Raw genomic sequence first — 27,779 nt, 5'->3', positions numbered from 1 at the left:
CTAAATATGTATAATGTCTTTTGTCTGAAGAACTGCTTGAAAATTGTGACTATCACTAAACTTCAATTTGCACAACTTAAATCTGTGTGTAAATTCATATGAGAGTTCAAATGTGTGATAGCAACAAGAAGTTGCATATACGAGATGTAAGTTATGAAAATCATGGGTAGCTTGGTGAAGGCACTAACATGGAATGGCAAAGACCAGTCAATCACTAGTTGAGGATTCACACAAATTTTCAAAAAGTTATAAAGCATACATTATTTATAATATAGAAATTGTACAGTGTCAAGTTTCTGCAAAACCAAAATATTGAAGTTCTACAAAATGTAGTAATCCCGAAGCTGTAGAGGTATTGTTTATTACAAGTTTCCATCTGCCAGTTGATTCTTCACCCCAGAAATGGACAGACATAAATCCCCACTTTTTGAATCCATCTCCACTGTTGTCTTTTCCTCGTAGAGTCAGTACTTGAGAAACTGTGCCTGCATGTGAAAAAATATTTTGATTAGTATTACACCAATTGTGAAAGTAATGGAGAGGAAGACAAAATAATAAAAAAAGAGACTTGAGTGCAGTGTAAACCTGACAAGAGGCAGAAAAGGGCAAAAGATGATAACTTTTGCAAACATGAAACATTGGTTAAATTATTATTACTAAATGCACATCCCATTCAAACTGAGCAAAATTACTTTCACCACTTATGAAAATAATTTTCTATGCCTCAATAGATAATAAACTCTTCTTTATTCTATTTAATAATAACAGATGTTCATGATTCTAAGATACTATGAAGTTTCTATATTTATTTTCTTGTAGTTTACGGTTATTACAAGCATAAGACAGTTTTTCGTTATGACGTGTGTTCTCCTGAAACGTCACAACGAAAAACTGTTTTCTTATGCTTGTAATAACTGTAAACTGCAAGAAAATAATTCTACAATGCAAGCAATGCGTACATACAAGAAAAAAGTTTCTATATTGTTTGTTTATTGTAAATGTAAATCATGTTCACAAATTGTTAAAATAAACACGTCATTAACTTTATGGAGGTGGTCAATTGGCAAGTAAATCTCATAAGCATGACATTGGTAGGTTTTTTTTCTTTTGGGGAGGGAGGGGGGGGGGGGGGCTATGGAATTTTCATGTGGTGTAGATTGGATGCCTCACAAATTTGCACAAAATGACATCAAGGGTATTTTCCTATTTATCAATTAAGGCTTTACAAGGACAATTCAGTGTGAGCTTGTGCTTGTACGAGTAATTTATTATTATTTAGACTTAATATTATACAATTAATATTATGCCTACCTGCAGGAGAAAAGAGAAATATTTCCAGGTTGCATCTAAATTCATGCTCCAGATCCACAATTGCAATAACATGTTCTAAAACATTAATGGAATCTGTTTTATTTACATTAATGTTTAGTGTAGATTCTTCCAAAGGAGGTAAGGTTCTGTAATGAAGCAAAGCACATAGAAAACAATTTACTTCTTCTTATGTCTGAAGGAAAGATCAGTTCATGGGCGTCAGGAGGGAGGGTTGAATGGGCCGGTGGATCACACCCCCCTGGAAATTGACATTGTTCCTTTAAAGATACAAGAAAGCTGAAAGTTTGTTACTCTTATTGTTAAGAACAGAAATAAAGTTAATTTAGTTGGCATTCGAACAGAATAATCTCAAAGTGAAAATGCATTTCATCCAAACAACAAATGGTTTCACAGTTTTCAAAATTCTAATAATTACAGTTGTCAGGTGCGGATCCACGGGGGGGGATAGAGGCGAGTGCCCCCCCCCAAACTGTCCTGATGATGGATTTTTGGGAGATATAATAATGATTGATATTACTAATAATTTAAGTGCTGCATGTATGTTTTTTAAGTTACATTTCCCCTCATTAACAAGGTAAACGTGATTTTCCACAACAGGAGCTTCGTTACTCCCTGTTGAAGTGAATTTTGGTTTCCTTCCCTCTGCTACTGGCCAGAAGGAGGAAAAAAAACATTTCAGTCAACACCAAAAAGTCTCAGTCTTCGTTGGACATGCACGGTAATATGATACCCATGCCGGACTTGAGGGTGGGTCCAGCCGGCACCAGTTAACGTAACTTAGGCTTTCTCAGTTCTCGCATTCTTTTCCGGTCGAGTAAATTGGTAGTGTAGTTCAGTGCGTGCGATACGTTTCCATCATGATAGTGTGGTGGTGAAAAAATAAAAAAAAATAAAAGAAAATGTGTTTGTTATTATTGTGCGAGATGTAGTTTGCATGAGTGACATTGGTGCTGTGACAGAGGTGTTTGTGTTTCTTACTTTCTTTGTGATTTGCGTTTTACATTGAAGATATGAGTTGTGAGGACAGGAAAAAATTAGCAACGGCTAAAGGAAAACTCCAGTCGAGGACAATAAAGAGTTTTTTCGCACAAAAAACAGGCTACGGAAGGGAACAATGAAAATGGGAAGGGAGTAAATTCAGTTAGTAGTCTGGACGAGGATATTTTATGTGACAGTGCAGAATCTACAGATTCAACCAGATTGAGTACAGACAATGCAATTTGCACGGAAAGTGAAACAGCTCAGCAAGTTCAAAACATTGATCTTTTTTATAGTGGATTTTGATTGATTGATTTCGTGTTTTAAGTTCACTTTATGCACAGTAAGGCTAATCGGGACTGGACATACAGTTTAAAGTGGGATCCGAACCACTATGTTTTCTTGATATTGGAAAATTCCTGGGGGGACAGATAGATAATTTTTCAAAAGAGGTTATTTTAAGGCGCCATTGGGTTCCACCAGTTGGATATAAATATCCATTCTCCTTGCAAAGGAAAGGCGACAAAGATGGCCATCGATACGCTTCCAAAAAGCACCTGGAATTGTTCGAGTGGCTTGTCATTTCAGATCACCTTCAGGGCTACCTGTGTACATTTTGTCCCATTTTCGTACTTGGCCAAATCAGGGGGGAGGGGGGGGGGGTTAAACACAATGCGACACTCGGGAAATTACTAGTTATGAAACCTTTGGAAGATTTTTCAAATTTAACAGGGAAAAATGGTGATTTGGTCGTTCATGAATCTAAAGATTATCACAAAAAGGCAGTGGAAGATGGGAAACAGTTTTGGAAGATGTGAAGTGATCCTAGTCTGGACATAATAAATATTCATCAAAACAAACGCCTAGAACAAATAGCTGAAAACAGGGAAAGGTTACTTACTACCTATTGTGAAAACAGTCATACTGCTTGGACGTCAAAACGTCCCCTTCAGAGGTTCACAGGGATGACGGAAAACTCTCCGAATATGAAACTGAAGGTGTACTTTGCAATGAAGGTAAATTTTGCGATTTCGTATTGATCTTCTAGCTTCTGGAGCTGCTCTGATATCATCAGGTACAGTACTAATATTTTATTCTTAATAAAATAATTTTAATTCTAAACGTATGTTGTGATATATTATAATTATTAGTAGCATGGAGGACATGTATTTGATATTTACATTTTAAGTTACGAAGTAGTTCTGTCTCTCTGCATTGTAGTCCGAAAGAATATCGCAGTCTGCCAAGGTAACAATATTTCCTCAGGAAGATGGTTAAAGCATCCTGTATGCTTCAGCTGCATGTAATGAGTGTCAGTAATGTTTTTCATCAGTTTATTTACAGATTTACGATGCATATTTTTATGTGTGAGTCGCGAAGTAGGAATTAATTACGATAATTATAAAAAAAAACGGGTCTAGAATTGGAATTGTCATACCTCAGGCAACAACTCAGCTTCTCTTTGAAGCAACATTGTTTACATAACCATTGAAAACGTATGTCAGGATAGTTTCCTGGCTTGGTAAGGTACCGTAATCTACCTGGCGAAAATCGCCCCTCCCAACTGCCAATCCTGAATCCGCCACTGACAGTTGTAGGTGAGAGGCCACACATCACACTTTATAAAATAAAATCCCCCCCTAACATTTAAAGCCTTTTCTTGAATGAGACGTGCAAAAGTTAATATCAAAATGCATTCAAATACTAATGGAAAATATTTGCACCAATATTAACTTGTTTGGTGGATCGAGTCTCCCTATTTACATAATAATAATAATAATAATAATAATAATAATAATAATAATAATAATAATAATAATAATAATAGTAATAATAGTAATAATAATAATAATTATTATTAATATTATTATTATTTCAAATACAATTTATTTTTGTTAGTTTCTAATATTTATTATTGTACAGAATAACATTTATAACCGTAGCAAAAATACTTATTATTTATTTGCTATTCAACTTTTATCATTAGCCCGACCCCCCTGCAAAAATTTCTGGTTATGCCCATGGATCAGTTGAACTAATTTCAAACTAGTATTTTAGCTTGCTTGATCATAATGTAGTAATAATAATAGCATCATGTGTTTGAAAAGTTAAAAGCACATTGATTGCTAATAGCTCAATAGCCTTTGGCAAATTTTAATGAAAACAATCACACCAGAATTCACATGTAATGCCTAACTAATTCTGCCTAAATTCCTCAAACTGATATTAACACTGGACTGATGCAAATGTTTCCAACAGCCACAAGGAAGATAAGAGTACCTTGGTAATCCAGTAGCAAGAACGGACTTTTTAATAACTGGTGGAACATTTTTCCATGTCAAAGCTGCCTGTATCATCTTTGCTGCATCCATAGCTCCAAACCCATACATTAAGTGGTACTGCAATCTGGCACCATTGGTTCTCCACCCAGGTTCATTGTTTATCTTCTTCGCAGTGTGAACAACAATATGTTGCACATCCCTCCAAGTTAAATTAGAGCTGTAAATATATATTAGACATATTTAAAAACCAAGTTTGAACTTGAACAATAAGTTGGCCGGGGTTTCAGCCTGTGACTAGGCACTCCAACTGAGCTTAGATTCATGCATTAATTTATAAGAATATTAAAAAGATATATAACTTTAAAGATATCCATTTTGCATCATAATTACGAGGGCCACTATTTATATTTTGAGCCTTGGCAACACTGATTGAAGTTAGGTGCGATTTGACGTTTGCACGGAATCGTCTGGCATTATTGACCATAACGTACTTCAAATGTTTTGTCAATAGCTTGATTTGTGTTGTTTATGTTGCCTTGGAGATTGCGCGACAACAATAAAATGGAATTAACTCGTGAACATTTTCATGCGATGATTTTTTACGATTTTCGACGTGGATTATCAAGACAAGAGTGCATCGATCAACTTACTTCCACATTTGGCGATGAAGCCCCATCCTTTGCCACTGTGAAACGCTGGTATAACGAATTTAATTGTGGCCGCCATTCGCTCACACATCTCGTCTAACAACCGACTTTATGAACAGTCAAAAAATCGAATTGATGGGTCATCCGCCGTACAGTCCTGATTTGGCACCCAATGACTTCTTCTTGTTCCCGAATGTCAAGAATAAATTGCGTGGACAACGATTTTCGTCGGCGGAAGATGCCATTGATGCGTTCAAAAACCATATTATGGAGGTGTCTCAAGAAGATTGGAAAAACTGATTTGACAAATGGTTCGAACGAATGCAAAAGTGTATTGACCATAAAGGAGAATACTTCGAAAAACAATAAAGCAGTTTTCAATGCCAAATTCCTGTTTTTTCATTGTTACGCTCAAAATATAAATAGTGACCCTCGTATAACTAGCAATTAATCAAAGTTCCACATGTTGCATATCTGACAGCATATTACCAACATAATTAAACACATAATTCCAATATATCTTCTCTCTGATGCTTGTCTATTAGTACCTCCAGGGATTCAGCTGGTTCAGCATTCGACACCTGAAGGAGAGCACCCCTCACATATCCTACAGAGGCTAGTTGCATATGATTTGTTTAGCTTGTGATTTTTTAGGACCTTGGATAGTTAACGAACAACTGGATTCAGAATGGAAACTGCTATACTGGGTTTTGTTGAGTCATAATGATATCTAAAAAACAAAAAAAGTCATATGCCAATGAGTCTGATGTCAGCTGTTTGTGAGATTATGACCACACCAGAATGTAGGATACAGACTAGAATGGGTGATCATTATGCGACTTAACAGAGCAAGTGACATATTTTAGAAAGATAAACTCTCATGCACAGTATAAATTCATTATGCTGCAATAAACCTCTCCAAAAGGTTTTTGGGCTTTCAGTTGCACAGCATGGCTTCAGAGGGTTCAGTGAAACCCTGGAGTCCTCTCTGCTATTGCATGAGGAATGAGGATTATTCCCCATTGACATAGAGAATCATCACAAATTTTTCCATTTTACAAACCTTTGCAGTTTAGATATTAAGTGAGCTTTCAGACAGAAGGGACATGTGACATGTGTTTCTTTGAAACCAAACTTCAGAAATAAATGCAACTTTTCGAATCAAAGTGATGCAACAGGACATCCATGCATCACTTGTCGCTTGTATGTTCCTCAGACGGGGCTGTTTTCTCAATACTGTGAATCGTGTTGCCTTGGTCTGTTGTTCGATCATGCATGGTGAATGTTTTGTTTTAGACTGAAGTGTTAGAATGTGTTGCTTGCTGTTTCGGTGTGAAATCTCCATGTCACCTGCAACCTGCTGCTTCTTGCTTCAGTCTGGAAATTCCCCATGATTCTGTTTGGAATCACTAAACTTGAAAATTTCTACTTTAAGAAAAAACAATATATTATGTGAACAAAATGCAAATTATGTAAAGTTACTTACTTAGCTTCCAGCACAAGAGCTATAATTCCAGCTGCTATAGGAGCAGCTGCAGAAGTTCCTTGGAATGAATCCCGGCAATCACCATTCAATTCAGGAACAACCTAGCAATAAGACTTCCTATAAGAGCAGACTTAACTTGAAGGTATAAATTCATAATTTATTAAAGCAAACATTTTTATATGGGATGTTTCAGTTGATTTAGCACTGTTATTAAATTATTATTAGGGGAACCCAGGGCAGAACAGGGTACACAATTTTCAATGTTAATAAAAATTACAACATTTAATTTAAAACTATAAAAAATAATAGATTTCTGGTATAAACCTTTATTGAAAAACTTTACGATTTATTAAATGCGTTATATATCTTTTAAAATACAACAAATGACGCAAATTGTCTCTGTTTTTTGAGTTGGGTACCCTGTAAAAAGTCAGTTTCATGATGCACAAAATTCAGAAGTTAGTACCTTTTTGCCATCGTCATTGTCTATACCAGCACACAAATTGTGTGACCACTTTTTACATAGAAAACACGACACCCAGCCTTCTGTCGAAGTAGTGATAAAGTCTCCACCGTAAAGACATGCCGTATCTTTCTGATCACCATCTTCATTGGACACACACCAACTCTTCTAACAGAACCTTTTTCTTTATCAACTTCTTTTAAATTGATCTATATTTTGGTTCGTTTTTTTGTTCTTGGAATTTTTTCTTTTTACCTTCTTTCATATTACTGTGCTGTACCCCATTCTGCCCCAGGTGTTGTTGTTTGGCTATGGTAACTAAAAAGCAGTAATAACTTATGATTAATAACAACTATTTTATCATAATATAGAGCAAAAACTATTGGGATGTACCTCCTGCAATTGTTAGATACGTAGTATTAACACAATTTGGCTAACTTGCAAGCAAATATTATTCAAAATTATAAAAATTCACAAAAAGGATGCGAAAAGTAGGATCATAACAAACAAAGGGCTCTACAATACGATTCACGACTTCCCATGATGCAACAGACAAAAAGAAGGAAGTTTGCACAGGGTACAACATCTACCAGAGGTTTTAGACAAGTTAGTACCTCTTCGTTGTCGTTGCCAAAAGGCAACCTTGAATACTGTACTGTTGTTTGATTTTTACTGTTTGGATTGACTTCCAGTAAAGCTATGACAAGGCTTGTATCACACCATCATATTACTGCATACCGATATAAAGCCTGTGTGTTGAATTAATATTTGCATATTTTGTTGCACATTTTTAGGTTTTCCAGCTCAAGCAGTCAAGCACATTAGATTCGTGTTGCCTCGGTGCAATTTACTGCTGCCAGCTACATTTTTATTCATTATTCATTGAAAGAAGTGCTGAAAGAAGTACTCACTAATTCACAGGCAAAATAGAATTGGCAGCTGTAATTTTGTGTGTCTACTGCAGTGTATGGTCATCTGCATACTTAGAAATTATAGGACAATGTATTTTGTAGAAATCAATAAGGAGACAATAGATAGGACAGTATTGCCACATTTAAAATGTCGATTTTTCCTTACCATATGCATGCTGTCTGTACTTTCTAGACATTAAATGCATATTCTAAGAACAGGATATTTCGTTCGTTAACTCACCACATTAATATTTTTTTGATATTGGTTATCTCTCTGTGCATGACTGCCTCTAACATATACACTAGCTAAAGTGGATGCACATGGCTCGCCGTAAAATACACTGAAACCTGATGAAAGAAAAATGGCAGTTATTTACCAGTTTGTTAATAACATTTCTAAAGAGGTTAGGTTTGTTTCACATCTAATGCAAGTGCATGCACCCTATGTTATGTCATGTATGTATGTGCATGCATGCATTTCAAGTATTATTACTATTACAACTACTAAATTTTATTGAAATTTTAACACAACACAGTCCAATCAAAAGTGAGCCTATAACTTTGTATCAAGCTAATAGTTTTGACAATGCCATTCAGAGTTCAAGTTCCACTATGATTTTTTTTAAAAAAAAATGACATATTTGTCAGAAATGTATTATTGTTAAAATCTTTATACCATAAGCTACTTCTCTATATAGGTCATACCAGGGAACAAGTTTTTGTATACCTTGTAAAAGACATGTAGGTTCATTTCTGTACTTTCCTTTCTCAGTTCATCATGATCATCATAAACCTGTGAGGTAGCTCTTAATGTGGTAATAGATGGAAGTCACTTGCTGTCAAGTTCAGGCTGAAAAAGGGGTGCTTCCAAGTGACATACCAGGCAGCCAGTGGCAGATTAAAGATGTTCTCTTGGAGGGGGCAGACACCCATTACGACAGCCCCCCCCCCCCCCCCAACTTTCGGCACCCAGAACCCTTCCCTCACAAACTACGGTCCTACCACATATGTCATAAAATCACTGTCGTAACTAAGATGTTGGAGACCCAGCCTTGTGTCATGTTTTTGCCCCCCCTTCCCCCCACACACACATACACACAGCCATAGTATTTCTAGCACTATGAGGTAAGGTGACCAGACGTCTCGTATTAGCTGGGACAGTCCTTTTTTTTTGTCCCGATTTTTTTATAACATCAAACAGGATGCCAAAATGTCCCCCTTTTTGTGACGACTTATCAGTATAGAATTACTATGTAATGCCAGAACTATTGGAAAAATGAAAGCTGGAAAAAACACCACCTAGCAACTGTTGCATAGAAATTATTTCAGATTTCGAATTTTCTTAAAATATTGGAGTTCCTTCTCTGTTTACCTGGAACTAATGGCCTCACTGAACAAGTGTTTTCCTACAAGAATGGTTTGTGGACAAGTGACAAGAACGCTCATTCAATACAAACTTTGAAAACTATGTTGATTAGAAAGGTGAACATTAATCACACTTGTGTAAGTTTTTTACAAAATGTTATTCGAGAAGAAGAATGTTCTGAAGAAAATCCATTCATCAGCAAAATATCAATGAATGACTTCAAATTTTAAAGAGCTGCTTGGTTGGAGTTTCAGTGCATATCACCATATGTAAGTTATTTACACAGTATTTACTTATTAAATTAGTTTTCAAACACAAGTATTTATGAAAAACCGTTCTTTTTGTTAAAATGTGGACATTTTGATGTTCCGTTTTTCCTAAAGGAAAAGATGAAAATTGTCCCATTTTGTTGTTTTAAAAATCTGGTCCCCTTACTATGAGGGTGGTTACAATTATGAATTGCATGCTTGTAATGTTTTTAAGTCAGAAATTCCACATTGTGTGGCTGATGTTCATTGAAAGAAGTTTGCATTTTACATCAAAACAAGCATTTAACACATATCGAACAATCATAATACAAGAAATAAGTAACAATATTAAATTCAGCGTAAAATAATTATTTGAAAACCTAAAATCTTTATACCATACACTTGCGTGCTTTGGCATGAGAAAAGTGTTACACAGCATGTTCAATGTTTAGCTGTTCCATTTGCCTGTGTTCATTGTTCAAAACGGACATGTTTGTTTAACTTTTCTGAGGAGCACTATTCCGCAGATAATATTTATTGGCTGAAGTTTGGAAAGTGCACGTTCTGCAGAGGCCACAGTCACGGGTAAAGTGAGGAAAATCAAACAAGCAGTAAATGAAATCCGGAAAAGAAGTGTAATAGTCGTGTTCCAGGATGAAAGTATGGACGTAGCAAATGGTCTTGAGTTTTGTGATCAGAGGCGTGCCAAAGAGGGTTGATGGGAGTCATAACTCCCCCGTGCCCCATTGTTCCAGTATTTCTAAAGGTATTTTCTACTGTTATGGTGGACGATCATAATGCTGGCAAGTTGGTCTGTGGTGTAATCCCCGCTCCCCACTTCCCTTGCCAGAACTAGGACCGGCCGCCATAAGAGTGGAAAAGACATAAAAATTAATGTACACCCTCTTTCGAAAATCCTGGGCATGCCACTGTTTGAGATATCTGTTTGAATAATGTATTGGGTGTACAACATTAGAACTAATGTCACTGGTACACCACTTTTGAAGTTTGTATTTTGATAAATCAAGGAGAAAAGGAAAAGAACAAAGGACAAAGAAACAATTTTGTTAAAGGCTCGCAAAGTATCTATTCCATCTTGCGGCATCCTACTGCATGTACATTTAGTACAAGCCTGTGTTTCTTAATAAGTGATAAATAAGTGATATATTATTGTTTTCTCCAACTTCATCTATATTTAACTGTAGAACAAAAAAAAGAAAGGAATATTCATTCTATTTTTTAAAGCTGGATGAGGGCTAGTAGCCCCAAAACTTTCTCACATAGGCTGACATCATTCTTTGTTATTGTTTGTATGTGTTTATGATGTTATTCTTAGTAAAGTACGTTTGAAGTCCAAACTAATTGCTTATCTTTGTTGTTATAACACAAACTCTTACTCTCGGACAATTTTAATGAGAAAAAAAATTAATAGAACAAGATCGTTGGTGGGAAGGTGGGACATCCCCCTTCCGCCATAGGCATTCGTACCCTGAATGTAACCACCAATGCTATGGAATTATCCTTATAATGAAGAACATGTCTGAATGTGAATTAGCCACAAAAAGAGGACATTTTCTCATCAAGACTGCAGTTCGAAAAAAGTCAAAACAGGGAGTAAATATGGTGAACTGTCCCAACCAAATTTTAACATTTAGTAGCTTCGCATAAATGGTTATAAAACTAAAATTACTAAATATAGTAGACTGCAGTCTTCTGGAGTCTGCCTCTCTCCAGAGACAACCCATTCATTTATACAAGAAGAAAATCTAAATTCTTGCAAAATCTTGAAAATTATCCATGTTATTTTTGTAAGCTTGCATCAAAATATTTCATGGCTCGAGAGGGGGCATTGCCCCCTTGCCCTTCCCCTGGGTACGGGCCTGGCAGCTCTGGTTTTCAGAGCACTATATAAAATACTACAACGTTTGATGAGCACACCCATCATTCTAAGTTGTTTAACTTCAATAAAATAAAGACTGCAATACATTTCTAAAAAATTACAATAAATTGATTTTTTATTACAATAGATGTTACTGTCGGGAACAGTGGAGCAGTTTAACCTATGTCTTGAGTCCCAATAAGCAAGAAAAGCACTGCTGTGTTACCTCCCATGGTTGCTAATTTCTAGCTCTTGGGTATGTCACAAAATGCCACAAATTTTGATGTATTTCATTCCAACTTTGCAAATTTATCAATAACAAAACAAAAAAATCCCTTGTGAAGGGTGCAGGAGAAGAATGATCATCCCCTCAAGACTTTAATTTGCCCTTGCAGCAAACTACTAACATTGAAAGTTGAGTTTGCCTAACTGCTCTCTCTCCCTGTCTATGGCCTTTCCACAGTGAATCACATGAAAGAAATGAGTGAGGAGGCAGGGGTGCCGGGGATATTTTCTAGATCCTCTGTGAAGGGGTAGTCACCTCACCACTCCTTTGATTCACCCTAGTAATATTATACTTCCCTTGAAGTTCATTTCATGCTTATATTTTGTCTCCCCTCCACCATCCTTACCTTTGTTTGCCCCTGTCCCTTGTTGCTCCCTTATCATTCATCGCTTCCTATTTTTCGTCACCCCCATCCTTTGTCATTCATATATTTGTTTGCTCCCCTATTATTCATCACACCCTAATCATTTGATGCTTCCTATATTTCATCGCCCCTTCTTATCTTTGTTCAACCCCTTATCATTCGTTGCTTCTTATTCTTTCGTCACACCCATCCTTCCTCATTCTTATATTTGTTCGTCCCCTATGATTCGTCACCCCCCTTATCATTCATCATTTCCTATCTTTCGTCATTCTTACATTTGTTCACCACCTGTCTCCCGTCGCCCCCTTATCATTTGTCACATCCTATCTTTTGTCACCCTTATCTCTCGTCATTCTTATCTTTGGTCGCCCCCTGTCTCTCGAACCCTCCTATCTTTTGTCACCCCCTTTCTTTGTCATTCTTATCTTTGTTCAACACCTGTGTCTTGTTGCCCCCTTTATCATTCATCGCTTCTTATCTTTCATCAGCCCATCCTTCATTATTATAATTTGTTCACATCCCTATTATTCATTACCCCCTTTTCTTTCATCGCCCCTATTCTTCATCATTCTTATCTTTCTTTGCCTCCTGTATCTCATCGCCCCCTTCTCATTCCTCACCCTTATCATTAGTTGCCCCCAGTGGCGCAGGAACTGGGAGGGGAGGGGTACAGGGGTACATTGTACCATCCCAAATATTTGAAGGGGGTACTGTACCCCCTAAATCAGTAAATCGAGTTGTACCCCCTCCGCTTGGGGGACACTCAAGGTGTTACTTTTAAAAGAAACTATTTTCAGTTCGCCCAATAAAAAAAGTGTATATTGTTTATAAACATTATTTTCCTTACCACCGAAAATCAAACCATTCTAAACTTATTCTACTATATTGTGGTTGCTACTAGTTAATTAACTTACCTTTGTTCGAGGTTTGGCAACCTATATAAGGAGATGAAAATTGTTTAAAATGTGTGTGTAATGATGAAATAAGATTTGCTCTCAGAAAATCACGCGGCAGATGAATGCTCCTTTGCAAACCCGGGGGGGGGGGGGGGGGGGGGGAGGAGGAGGGGGGTACACTTTTCTAAAGAAGTGGTTGCGTCAATTCGAAGATAAGATACGAATCTTCATCATAAGAGTATATGACCGACCTCATTTTCTTTTGAATATTTAAAATGGAATTTTCCAAAACGAAATACTTACACGAACGAGACGAGACACTATAGACCAACTTGGGGGGTACAATGTACTCCTGTACGTCACCCATATATTTCTTAACTTTGTAAGAAGGTGTTCCGAAAACTATACTTAAACCTATACATAAATTAAGAGATTTTGAAAATAGAGTCCCGGTTAGCCTATCTGAGCATGAAGTGAATCTAGAATAAGTTTTAATAACTTCAGAGTGGAAACCGAACAAAAATTAAGTACAAACAAGAACGAGAAGGACCTCGCCACATAGGAGATGAGATGAGGCTGTGAGAATTCTCGACTCATCGCTTCGCGATATCATTCCTAGGTGAAATGACAATTTTTCTAGACATTTAAAAAGAGTGCAATTTGCGATATTATCAGAGGAAGGGGTAATTATTTTTACCGATGTATTAGGTATACTTATAATTGGACATTAATTGATTAATATCTAATTTTGGTATCAAATGCAACACAAACGCAACACCATTTTAAGTTAAACCCTAAAGTCAATCTGTAAGAAAATTACACTAGTCAGATGAATGCACGAGATAAATGAATCTTACAGCAGGTTCTGTTGGTAGATTTTGGATTGGATTCACAAGGTATTTGGAATGAGATGGGAATGCTTGACTTATTTGGTTTATTTTACTTTGCATTTCTGCCACTTTTAGCTAATCATGAAGATGAGGATGGGTGATGATATGATGAAATTGATGAACACTCACATGCCCAACCTGGGACCTCTGGCATCAAAGCATGCTATGCCAACCCCTCCACCACGGAGGCAGCGAGGTGGGAATTTGTCTTGGATTTTCTTTGTAGATGCGAAAATCTTTAACTGTGACGCGCACATGCTCTGGCTTACATTAAAGTTTAACTTTTTTACATAAACGAGAAATTGACATGTCACCCTAAAACACACGCATGTATCCTGCATTTAATACCACTACATACGAACAGAAACCTTGGGCTGCTCTTCATATTGTCCACACAAAAAACAAAAAAAAAAAAAAAAAAAAAAACCTTTTGAGCGTATGCCTTTCCTTGCTTCCTCTGACATCTGAAGGATTTCGGTTTTGTATATGTAATGAAGAGTGTCATTAGTTACAGTTAATTATATAACAAATAAATGCTTTGCCAAATGTTTCACAAATATTTCAAAGTTAGACTTCTTACGAGTTGATCGGAAACCATCTCAACGCAGTCTTTTCCTTTCTTAACGCAACGCCTTACAGCTGTCTGAGTAGCAAATGCATGGCTTCTAAAAGACATTAGATGTGGTACACATCTGCCATAAATTGTTTAAAGGTATTGTTATGCGTAGCTATGGGACTTTATAAAATTAGAATGAAATGAAGTGGAACTCTATAAGTATGATGGCCTCTATATCCAGTGGGTGGGAGATGATTATTCCTGGATGGGGTGGCTCAAGATCCTTCTCACCCCCTTTAATCTCAACCTGCATTAAAATGAATAGATGTATCTTTGTTCGCAATTTTCACATTTCGAACTCCACATTTCCGTTAAATCCGAATAAGCCTAGAACAAGCTCCAGAGATTTATATGTTTCAGAATTGTTATCTGGTTTCAAAATCTGTTTTTTAAGAAAAATAAATTCTAAGAAAAACAAAGAAATAATATTTATGCAAATTTTGCATTAAATAACAGGACATTCGTGTGTGCTATTCTAAAATAGAATATTTCCCATGGCTTCACATTATACCTAGGTATCAAGGACGTATTTAGGGGGATCCAAAGGGGTTCGTACCCCCAACCCTCGAAAGACTTACTAGGTAGTAAAAGTAAATAATCAAAATATAATTGATTAGCATTTGTTATAGTATGATCGATGGTAATTTCCGCTGAACTTATTGGAAGGCAAGGAATTTAGCTCATACGGCTTTGAAGGGTTCCAAAGATTTATGCACACAACTAATGATAATATCCATAAAATATTAATCAGGAACTTGACTTTTCGTTAATTGGATCTAACTCCTTGTTTGATATTCAATAAATATTCAGTTCTTTTTCTATTTGACATTAAATTCCTTGCCAGGGCAGTTGCTTTTATGCAAATCTTGGCGATCTTAACTAGACGTAAGCTAGGTAATGAATATGTGCTGTTATATCTCTATTCTTTTACTATCTTTTACCTATTCATTCATCAGTCGGCCCTCGTGGTGGAGTGGTTATCAGAGTGCGCTACAATGCCAGGGGTTCCGGGTTCGAGTCCTGTCTGGGTTTGTCTGTCCTGAGCAAAATCAAGAAAATAGTCCAATTGATATGAGTGAAAGTCATGTGGGGTATTCCTTTTGAAGAAAAAAAGAGTGGTTAGCACATCGCACTATGATGCCAGGGGTCCCGGGTTCGAATCCCGGCATGGGAAGGATGTTTGTGAGTATCTATTCATCAATTTCCTCATATCATCACTCATCCCCATCATCGCAAATTAGCCAAAAGCGGCACAAAAAGTGAAGTAAAATAAAGCAAATCAATCAAGTTTACCTATTCATGTAATAACAACAATACAATATTAATTAATTTACATATTTAGTTAATATTTTAATTTAATTAAATATATTTATTGCTATTATTATTGCAACACTTGGTTGAACCCCCAAAATGTATTTCTAGGTTCAGTAGTATGTGTGTTTATATATATGGAAGCCTCAATTTTGTACCCCTCAAATGAAATGTTCCTGCACCACTGGTTGCCCCTATCATTCGTCAGCCCTATCTTTTGTTGCCCCTATTTTAGTCACTCACCATTAAACTCCCTGCTAACCATAACGGTAGTTCTTCGTAATATATTACAATATTTGTCTTAATGCATTTCAACCGTGCATATTATTGAAGAAATAAAATAAGGCCCGTAAAGATCTGTCGCCCCTCAGGTAGTGGGGCACCCTCTCCATCTCCCTTTGTTTCGCTGTTTATGTTTCTTAATTGACACTATGTGTGTTATATTTGATTCTGTGTAAATTATTTATCAATTTGAGAAAAAATAAAAAAAGTCCTCTGTGGAAGTCGTCCACGATGCCCCCTCAAGGGCCTCAGAGGGGGTGACCACCCCTCCACACCCCTTTAATCTGCCCTTGCAGGCAGCAAATGTCTTCGACTAGGATCTATAAAAGCTTGTATGATGGTGACTGTATAGAGAAATAGATTAGGGTATTAGGATTCTGACGATAATCATTTGTGACAAATTTATGTGTGCAGTTTCTTTTAACAACCTACTGCAACGGAGCACCTTACAAGGGTGTACCCAGGGTTGCCTCAGAAACATTTGAAATGGGAGAGGAGTTCAAGTATCAATGTGTTCAATACCATCTTTGTAAACACATTTTACGTGAACAGTCTTTTGTATGATCCACTGCACTCGAATGGACCAAAAACTGATTTCACATTTCTTGACATACTTACATATGTAACAAAGTATTATTCTGGATACAAAAATGATAATGTTTAAAATACCTGTTCTTTTATGTTTTCTAGTCCACCTGATTGCCCATCTATGCATTTACAAATGCATCAAGAATTTGTAAAATATTCTTAGCCACTTGAAAAATTACAATATTTTATTTGAGGAATGTGGTTTTGAGGATCCACTTGAACAAGATTGTCCATTCCAAAAAAGGTTTGCAATAAAATTTGCTTAAAGTTAAGAGGTCTACAGAACTAGGTGTTACTCATTAAAATTTTTAAAAGTATTCAGGTACCACACATTAAAAATACCAAATGTTGTCTTGTTCTTTGTATTTCCTTAAAATAACACTGGCTAACTTCAAAACTATTCATATTTTGGGAATAAAAGACATGGTAGTATAATAAATACACGTAAGCGAATTACTAATTTAATCTACGAGTCTTGCAGATAAAGTTAGTAATTCACTTACGTTTATTTATTCAAAACTATTGTTGTGAAGGAAGGTTGGTCAGTTAGTGTTCAAAAAATCTAGCAATGCAACTAAACAGCATGCTGCAATAGAAATAACCTTTACAAATCTTTCTCGTGAATTTTGAAAATGTATTTCTCAAGTTACTACAAGTTAATCATTTAATGCCTTTTTTGTGGTACTAAAGAATTAGATTTCATTAAATTAATGCACACATCAGCAAAACGTCATATTTCTTACCTAATTCAGTTAATGCACTTACGGACAGGGTATATCTGCTTGATGTGTAACCATCCAGATTACAGTTGTCTTCTGACAATCCTCCATTTCCTACAGCCCACACATAAATTACACCTTTTTTGTTCCTACCCTGAAAATTAAATAACTTAGGCTTTCAGATACATATATAATTTGCACATAATAACATACCATGCAATTAAAACATAATTTAGACCAGGTATATATCCAGGATTTTCTTTTTTTAGAATGGAGAGGCAAGGGCAAACACCCCCCCCCCTTCACCCAGCACGGAAGAAATATTAGATATGCCTTTTTGTAACGTAATTAGGCATTAATGTGCGATTGTCTTCTTTGATGTGCTTTATTGAACAGTCCCCACACACAGATCCAAATGGCGGACTATTTTACCCCTTGAATGTTTTGCTCTTGATAATACCATCATAAGGTCTTGATTTAATGGCTGAAAAGACTATGTGGATGTTTCCTGTTGCCTTCCATATCCAAGTATTTTAATACTGGAAGGACTACTACTCCCTCCTTTCATGTATTTTGGTCAGCTGAATCAAGTAGCATGTTACTAGAGTACTAAAAAAGTAATACGCCCACAAAATCCTATGTAAAATTATAGCTTCATTCAACACCACGTCATGTAGTATTATTCTCAGTATTGAAATTCATGAAAAGTTTGAATTTTGAATTTGAATTTAAAATTTTGGGTGCATCAGTACTAAGGCCATTTTGCACCCGTCACACTATACGGGGTCCAGCCCCTTACCATAACTAAAGTGGCATAACTGTAATGCCGTACAACTAAAATCTTAAAATTTTCTGACTTTGGTTAAAACCTGAGGCTGTAAAGGGGCACTCAGCACATATAACGACAAAACACAGGACAACACACAGAATTATATTGACCATAGGGCCAGTTGCCAGAGCCTCGTTAGTCTGCAAAAAGCAGTCCAGGATGCACTATGTGGAAGTGAGCTTGACAATTGGGTATACTATGTGGAAGGTCATCCCTATGAAAAGTGACTTATATGCTAAATTATATGATATTAAAGGAAAAAATAATGACATCTTAACAATGCCACCATATTCATTAAAGAACTTACATGGGTGACTCCTCTCTCCAAAGCTGTAGCTGCTAGTTTCCCAGGACCTTCAACATGGCTGCCATCATCTTTGGGCCCCCAAGAGGCACTAAATATATCCACTTGGTCCAAGCCATAATTGAGGGCAACTGCTTCTTGCACATCACTTACTGGACCATCCAACAATCTCACACCTAAAGGTCAATCTTTCTGTAGCTTCAGTAAAGTTTTTTCATTTATAAATGACATAATGTTCAGTTGTAATTAAGTTCTCAAGGTATTATAATGGATAATGTGGGAAGTTGTGTTTAGAAAAAGGTTATCGTCTTTCACAATTAAAATTTACCAAATCGTTATGTGTTAATGCTGTACCCCATAGTGACCAAACCAATTTATGGTTTACCCATAATGTTCCCCTCCATATTTCAGGCAAACAGCTTGGATTCTCCAGCTTTGAAAGCATGCCAGGTAAGTATTGTGCATATGGTCTTTGTTGAAGTGATTCAAGGCATGATTATCGTGTACTTTTTACCTTTTCCGAAGCACTACAGATGGATACAATCATAAATACAATAATATAATTTTAAATTACATTAACACAAGGCATGTTAAGACATTTAAGAAGATGTATCTAATGCAAGCAAAAGAAATAACAAAACATTATTTACCTCCAATTCTAGCATTAAAAGCTATTCCAACTCCACAATAACTATTATTTGCAACAGCTGCTATAATAGCAGCACAGTAGGTACCATGACTGTTGTCTCTTGATAGAATAGTAGGGGCAGGATCCAAATGCAGATTTGTCAAATTGGTTACATCTACACTAATGGATGGTTCCTAATAGAGAAGATAAAATAGCTAGAAATAAATTGGAAATGTACATAGGAATATTAAAAAATGTTTCCTAGTATAATTTATATTATTATTAATTCTTCATATTTTCATTACTTTGTTGAAATAGGTACAGCAATAAATGAAAAGACCATGTGTTATTTGGTACTCAAAGTCACTCCCTCAATTTCATACAGTATAATATCTTAATGCTTGTGTTGAAAAATGTATTTTTAAAGTAAACAACCATTGCTTAAACAGGACCTCTATCAATATCAATACATTGCTGATATAATTTTACCAATCCAATGCATCTAAAAACATACTGTAATTTAGTGTAAATTTCTACTATTTTATTATACTTTTAAGAATATAAAAGAATAATTTATATATTCTGTATGAGAAATTTTATGTTACCGTGTTGCGAATTTCATAGTTTTTCGATTCATTTCAAAGGCTCACTGCCTTTAATCACTGATGGTATGGCATCTTGGATGGAGATGGTAGTGTATCATTTCTTTGTTTGTTTCTGATGACACAATACCATCCGTCCAAGATGCCCCATTCTTGGTGAATAAAGCCAGTGAGCCTTTGAAATTAATCGGAAAAAACTATCAAATTCACAATGCGGAAACATTGAATTTCTCATACACACTAGTAAAACTGCATTTACCACATCCATCATGAATAATTTATATACTTTGGTTCAGTAAAGGGAATGCCTAAATGTGTACTTATATTTCTAAGATGCAGGCTTAGTGCCTGAGTGTACTAGGTGCTTGACTTTTGATACCACCACCGAAGTTTCAAGGTTCAAAGCCTAGACATGGGTGTTCCCCATGCAGCATCAAAGCAACAGTGATGAATTGTTTTTGATTCTACATCTACTATGCCACACCCCTCCAGACTAGGGATGGCCAAACGGATCCAGATCCGAAGAGCTCAGGGAGAGGATCTTAACAGCTGGTCAACACATCAAGGACACCATCACGAGACCAAATGTCCGTAAAAACCTGCGTGCCTGCATTCGTAACGGAGGTGCCCACTTTGAGCAAGACGTTTAATGTCCTTTAATTGTAATGTTCATTGATTCCATTCACATGAAAATCAATCAAGTATTATTTCTTGTACACAAATGTGAATGTTAGCAACATTTGTACCTTGTTGTATAGCTGATGACTCAAGGAAGTAATTTTAGTAATTTGTACGCTTCGTGTCATACCATTTTTGTTATTAATACGTTGCCTAGTAAACTAAGAGTGTATTTTTTTAATCACCACTTGTAAGTTTAGACTCACCTGTTACTCACCTGTAATGTTCTTTAATTGTAATCTTCATTGATTCCATTCACATGAAAATCAATCAAGTATTATTTCTTGTACACAAATGTGAATGTTAGCAACATTTGTACCTTGTTGTATAGCTGATGACTCAAGGAAGTAATTTTAGTAATTTGTACGCTTCGTGTCATACCATTTTTGTTATCAATACGTTGCCTAGTACACTAAGAGTGTATTTTTTTATCATCACTTGTAAGTTTAGACTCACCTGTTACTTACATGTGATCAGTGGTGGTCCCTCCATGGAACAGAGGGAACAGGCTGTTCCCTTCTACTTACTGCACTTTTGGGCTATTTAAATTATTTATATTAACATAGTAAGAACACTTCTTTCTCCCAAAATCAATGTTTCCAAAAGTAACACTGAAGAAAATACTTCTCCGTGGCTGGCCGTTTGTTGACGTCACCTACCCCCAACGCATCATGGTTCTCACCCCATCCTCTACCATGGTCTCTTAGTATCATGCCCTCTTCTGTCTGACGCCGAGTATTTCCGACCACGCGCGAAGGTAAACGATCCCCACGACACCACGGAAGCTGAACACACTAGCTGTTTCCTCAGAGAGATATTGCGGATTTGCTTTTCTTCCAGTTTTTGCTATGTGCTGAAGTTTAATCGCGTCATAAGTGATACTTTTTAGTGTAGAAAGTCCATAACTTCCTAATCTCGTTAAGAACTTGCGTCTGACATTCATAACGAACTGAAAAAATCTTCTACAGTCTAAGCGTCTGCTAAATGCCTTGGCTAAATGCTGCGAAATAGCTTCCGAGGGAACAGCTCAATACCACCTGTTCCACCAACCCCAAGACCAAAGTTTCAAGGCACGCAGCGGCAGGACAAGAAAGCGAATGTTGCGAGTGTTGTATGATCGACCGGCTGAGTACGAAAGCCTGTAGTTCATTGAACTTTGCAGAAAATACAACTAACCAACACACATCCTAACTGAATTAAAAACTAAAACGAAGTCATACACAAGGCATTTTCAAACGAGTTACCACAACTCTGTAAAATGATTAGCTGAATATTCTTCCAGTGGCAAATTATATTGTTGTCCTTGTTTAATCCTGAGAAGGGAGTCTGGAACACGTCGGGTTTTGTCACATTAACAACTTCTACTAACAAGGTGGCTACTCACCGGGAATTCCTTGAATTCCGGGAATTATGCGTGAATTATTGGCTCCGGGAATTGTGCGTGAACTCTGCTTGAAATTTTCTCCGTAGACGTGAAAAATTGCAACTTTTTAAAATCCCAATTACATTGAATTTATACATATTTATTAATGACCTGAAACAAGTTTTTCACAGTTTAGATTTTATTTTTATCAAGGAAGGAAAAGAAAGCTGCGTGGAAAATAAAACAGAATTCTCTCAATCCGTTTGCTTTGTTAGTGTCCTTTGCGGAACAATCCATCTGATGGACGGAAGATTATTGCAAGATAAAATATCTTGAAGTTGATTAGGTAAATTTAAAATTCTTATAGAATTAACAATTTTTCGTAGAGTACTATTTCCCGTAACATTTGTGACTTGTGTTTGTAGATGTATTTATAGTCCCGAGTAGCAGAGGTGTGCCCAGGATTTTTGTAAGGGAGGGGTTACCTATACTTTTTCTTGGTAGTCCGCCCTCATTTTGTCATATTTTCCTACCATTGACATTCTTTTTTTAGGAATATTGGGCCAAATAACCCCTACCAACCCCCCCCCCCCCCCTTGGGCACGCCACTGCCGAGTAGCTATGTGAAATGACAAATGTAAACTCTGCACCTTAAATTATATATATGTACCGTCCAAGTGAATTAGAATTATTGGATTCATTGGAATCGCACAAACCATATATTGTTAATATAAGTATTTGTTTGTGTGTATGTGCGAGGATGGTGAGAGACGGTAAAACCTTAGTTTGAAATAGAGAAAACATCTGCTTGAATTTTTGTAAAGTTCACCTTGAAAACCGGGAATTATACTTGAATTTTATTATGGTCCTACAGTAGCCACCCTGACTAATCTAGCGAACGTCATGAAAAAACTCAACCATCTGTGTGTCATTATTGCATTGAGGACATTTGAATTACAAGAATACTCAACTCTATGAAAAAACGTCAACTTAATCTACAAATAAAGAGATGAAACAGGTCACGACAAAATATATTTTTTTCTCTGATGACCCATAAATTTATATTATCAATTTTTTCTTTGTTGCCCTTCAACAATTTTATTTTTAATGTTTTCTTTATATTATATCACATTTGCTTTAAAATTATTATTGTCATATAATTTTAACGTGCCTCATGTTTGTCACTTCTGACAATTTGTAATACAGTATATGTATCGTATATTTATTTGGTTCATTTCAATAAGGGTTGAATGTTACTTGATCTATTGTATTATATTAAGACACCAATGCGAGGGTGACCTGTTCCCCTGCCTGATTTATCACCGCATGCCACTGCATGTGATAGTTATTTGGAAAAAAAGGTTTTTTTTTTCAACGAATCACTTATTTGTTAGCTATCAGAAAACACTGAAATATGTGCCATACAATGAGCAGTTTTTTCTTAATTCATCTTTTTATGTGGAAAATTGTCATTTTTTTTAAAAAAAAAAAACAATAGAAATTCGATTATCTCGAAAACTACTAATTTTCGGATGGGGTATCAAATGGTCAAATTTATTGCAAATTGCCTCTACTTTAACCCCTTTCATGGAATACATCTAATTACAGGTCACCCTGTATATATATATATATACTCTTATATATGTATATTAGCAGGTAACAATATGTTATAAACACATTCTTACTTTCCATAGAAGCGCTCATGTGGGATGGCCAAACGGATTCGGATTTCAGATCTGCCAGGATCCACGAATCCGGATCCGAAAAATTTTAGGATCCGGAACCAACCAGATCCGGATTTCGGATCTGCCAGGATCCGGATCTGGCCATCCCTACTCCAGTTGTGCTGGCTATTCACCCTGTTCACCCTTCTTCATGTCATCAATAAATATTTTCTGATTCTGTTACAGCACAGGAAGACTATACTATCTGAGCAGTGTTGTCATTGCAGTTCCAACAATGAAGCAACTCTGCCAACTTTGAATCGTAAGAAGGAAGAGATAAGACATTGAATGGAAAATTGACTGGTTAGCAAAACATGAATCCCAGCTTGGGCATGGGTGTTCTTTGTGAATGTCCCTTCGTTAATTGCATCATATTATCACTCATCCTCATCTTCGTAATTAGGCAAAAGGTGGCAGAAATGCAAAGTAAAATAAACCAAATCAATCAATCAATGAATGGAAAATACCTCTGGCTTGAAAGGAAGGGGAATACAAAGTGGCAAGTAGCAATCGGGTGTATACAGCTTAACTTTCAAAGCAAAACAAAGTTTTCACTAAATAGTGCTGTTGAATACCTACGTAGTTCAGTTCAATATCAAGATTGGTATGTTGTACTCCATCATCCAACACTGATACTGTTCAATTTCAATTTCAATTTTCCTTTATTAAAGGGCGAGGTTCAGCCTGCGGCTGTTCTACCACCTAACCCCGATGGATATATATACATACAAAATACATTCTACCTACTAAATGTTTGTACAATAACAAACAAAGAAGAAAGAGAGAAACATAAAGAAGACACAAAAAGAACAAATACAAAATTGAGAACAAAGGCTCGTCTACACACTAAAAAAAAAAAATATATAATAATAATAATAAAAAGATTGAAAACAAATACACAAGGATACACAAATTAATTGACACAATTGTGCTTGGTGTCATATGGTTAAGAATAATACAAATTAATATTAATGTTATGTGTAAAAAAAAAAAACATATAATTGTTCTTAATATGCGAGAAAGGACAAAATATTGTTAGGGGTAGGCAACATGTAAGGGGAAAAGTAAACAAGCAAAATGTAGATGAAAATACTTGTTATTAGGAAGTTGGGTCAGAAATGCGAGCTATTATTCGTGAGTGCTGGAACACAGATATTGTTCATTTAACAATAGAGTTTTTAGTTTGTCTTTGAAGTTGTTGCGATTAGTGAGGGACGTCATGGAAGGAGGAAGTTCATTCCACGCTCTTGCAGCTGAATACGTAAATGATGATTCGAAAAGCACTAGTGTGTGCTTTGGAAGTTCAAGTTTCGATTTTCCCCTTGTTTTGTAATCATGTATTTCCCTTCTGAATTTTAATTTCTGGAATAGGTTTCCAGGTGTTTTGGTTTGTAGAAGATTATGAATAAAACAACACAGATGCAATTTTCGGCGTCTGGTCATGTTCAACATTTTGTTTGCGTTTAGGGTTGGGAGGATATGGTCGTATTTTCTTATATGGTACACGAAACGGAAACATGAATTTTGGACTTTCTGGATTTTGGTTTTGTTTCGAACGGATAGATTTGGTCCGAAAATTACGTCGCAGTAGTCCAGTAAAGGAAAGATAAGTGATTGGATTAGTCTCATTTTAATCTCTGTTTTTAGGCATTCTTTAAAGCTGTACAGCGATCTTAGCACGGAGTAAGCTTTTTTAATTTGTTCTTGTACATGAATATCCCAGTTAAGGTGTTCATCGAAAATGACGCCTAGGTTTTTCACATTTGTTGAATAAGGGATTATTGATGTGTCTAGTTTGATGCATATCTCGTTAGGATTTATCAGAGAGATACTATTTCGGGAACCAATAAGAGAGAAAGTTGATTTTTGTGGGTTTATTTTTAGACCGTTACTTTTACACCAGGTATTTATGTTGGATAAATCATCATTTAGCAAAGCTAAGGCTGCATCTGGCGATTTCGGTGGAAAAGGAATTTGTAGTTGAGTGTCATCTGCGTAAAAATGAACTTTACTGTGATTGATTACGGTAGGTAAGTCGGCTGTAAAAATGGTATAGAGGAGAGGGGCTAGAATGGATCCCTGTGGGACACCAGTTTCCAATGGCAGGGTGCGAGAGAGAGGAGGCGTGGCAGTGTTTATGAATACTCTCTGTTGTCTGTTGTTCAGATACGATCTAAACCATCGAAGAGCGGTAGGTGAAAAATTGTAGTATTTTAACTTGCTCAAGAGCAGGTCATGATGGACACTGTCAAAGGCTTTAGTGAGATCCAGTAATACTAACGCTACTGCCATTCTCTTGTCGATTGATCGTAATAAATCGTCGGTTACTTTAAGTAAAGCCGTTGCCGTGCTGTGTGAGGGACGGAAACCGGATTGACATTTCGGAAGCAGATCTAGGTCGTTGACGTGTTTGCGAGTTTGCTTGTTAACAATTTTTTCAGTGATTTTGGAAAATATAGGTAAGAGACTTATTGGTCGAAGGTCATTCAGGGACGTTATTACTTTTTTCTTTGGTATCGGAACAACACGTGCTGTCTTCCAGCTGGTCGGGTATTGTCCAGTCCGGAATGAGAAATTTACGATGTGCGTCAGAGGACGTAAGATGTGCGGTAATAACAGTTTAATCATTTTTATAGATATTCCATCATTACCAGATGCATTGGATGATATTTCGTTTATCGCTTTCATTGTTTCGGCTTCGTTTATTTCTTGCAGGTGGAAAGTTTGAGCGCTTTCGTTAAAAGTGTTACCATCAAAGAACTCTCGAGTTTTGTTAACGGCATCTTCTGAGACATTCGCTTTGCTGCATACGCTAGAAAAATGCCGGTTAATTGAATCTACGTTTCTCAGGTCGGAAGGTATCTCGTTGTTCATATTTTTACTATATACTCCCCACGTTTTTATTTTTTTCCACAACTCTTTGCTGTTATTGTTGCAGCGGAGGTGATGATTAAAATATGCTTTCTTTTCTTGCCGTTGGACCGAGGTGCCAGTCCATCCCATTTTCCAAGCAGTAAGAACATTTAGATCATGCCCATCTTTTATACCGTTTTGTCCAAAATTTTGCTGAAAATGAATAACAAATTTTTTTTGGTCATCTTAATTCATAAGATTTTTACATTTCATCCTCTGCTCACCCTCCCCCCGCCCAAAAACATAATTTTAACATGCCTCATGAAATTCTAGCCTCAAACAACACTGAACAAATTTTATGACTAAGTTAAAACCAAACATAACCTGTTTTTCGTAGCCAAATCGTAGACTTTCTAATTTTCAAAAGAAAATTTTGGAACTCAATAATAAATTTATAGAATTTCTAGTTCATTATTCAAAATAGACCACTTGAATGTGTTCCACAGACTTAGAAACTACTAGCCTATAGTAATATCATTGACATGTAACTGAATTGCTCAATATTGTTTTAAGTTCAAAAAGTAGAACAATTAATTCTGGTGTGCCAGCAACCTTATTCTAGACAGTTTTCATAGTTAAGAATGTTATTACAAAAATATAATCTTATTCCAAATATAAGGGATCAGCTACAATTATACATTCATCTCTTTCTGTATATTTCAGGCAAATCTAAGATATTTTTGGCCTATAATCTTTTATATATAATAGACTTTTAACAACATTTTATTAAACAACTAAACATCTAAATATCTCTACAAATCTGATTTTTTTTGTTAAGGAAAACTTCAACAAGAGCTAGTTACTAAAACACTATGATAAAAATATTATATATGTTCATAACTCTATTACAAATACAAAGAAAATGAATATAGATATATATTTACAACCTAATTAATTAATATACCTACCACATACCACTGATGAGGAAAATACGGATCATCAAAAGTCATTTCATTGAAGTTTGCCTTGTCTTCTATTGTTCCTTTCTTTACTCTTTGAAGAACCACAGTTGCCAGATCAAGAGTATCTGAATGACTTTTGTAATGACACTTTTCAATGGAATGTGGATTTAAGTTTTTGCATTGTACACCATTGCCAAGCAGATTATGAGTGTTACTTTGCTCATGAAGATAATCAGAAGCCTTTATAGTCATCCTCTTAACCCTGAATCGAAAATTTTGTTTTTCGAATGAT

The 27,779-nt window shown here is 36.1% G+C and overlaps 1 protein-coding gene across 1 annotated transcript; it reads right to left on the bottom strand.

Moving 5' to 3' along the window:
- Positions 1-27,779, bottom strand: LOC145989381 (furin-like protease 1). Its single transcript, XM_083124725.1, has 9 exons — positions 27,494-27,779; positions 19,328-19,499; positions 18,681-18,853; positions 17,569-17,698; positions 8,341-8,447; positions 6,726-6,826; positions 4,591-4,809; positions 1,312-1,457; positions 1-485 (listed from the first exon to the last, which is right to left on the bottom strand). The coding sequence occupies exons 1-9, from the start codon at positions 27,737-27,739 to the stop codon at positions 289-291; spliced, it is 1,491 nt and encodes a 496-aa protein (XP_082980851.1). The 5' UTR covers positions 27,740-27,779; the 3' UTR covers positions 1-288.

Source organism: Lepisma saccharinum, chromosome 6 (genome assembly GCF_977018435.1).
Source record: "Lepisma saccharinum chromosome 6, izLepSacc3.1, whole genome shotgun sequence".
NCBI lineage: Eukaryota > Metazoa > Arthropoda > Insecta > Zygentoma > Lepismatidae > Lepisma > Lepisma saccharinum.
This window is presented reverse-complemented; position numbering and strand designations above follow the sequence as displayed.

Excerpts from the sequence above, each read along its gene's own strand:
- LOC145989381 (XM_083124725.1), bottom strand. The coding sequence starts at position 27,739 with ATGACTATAAAGGCTTCTGATTATCTTCATGAGCAAAGTAACACTCAT. Across the intron at positions 19,500-27,493 it reads TTCCTCATCAGTGGTATGTG|GAACCATCCATTAGTGTAGA; the intron begins GTAGGTATATTA and ends CTTCTCTATTAG. Across the intron at positions 1,458-4,590 it reads CTTGCTACTGGATTACCAAG|AACCTTACCTCCTTTGGAAG; the intron begins GTACTCTTATCT and ends GCTTCATTACAG.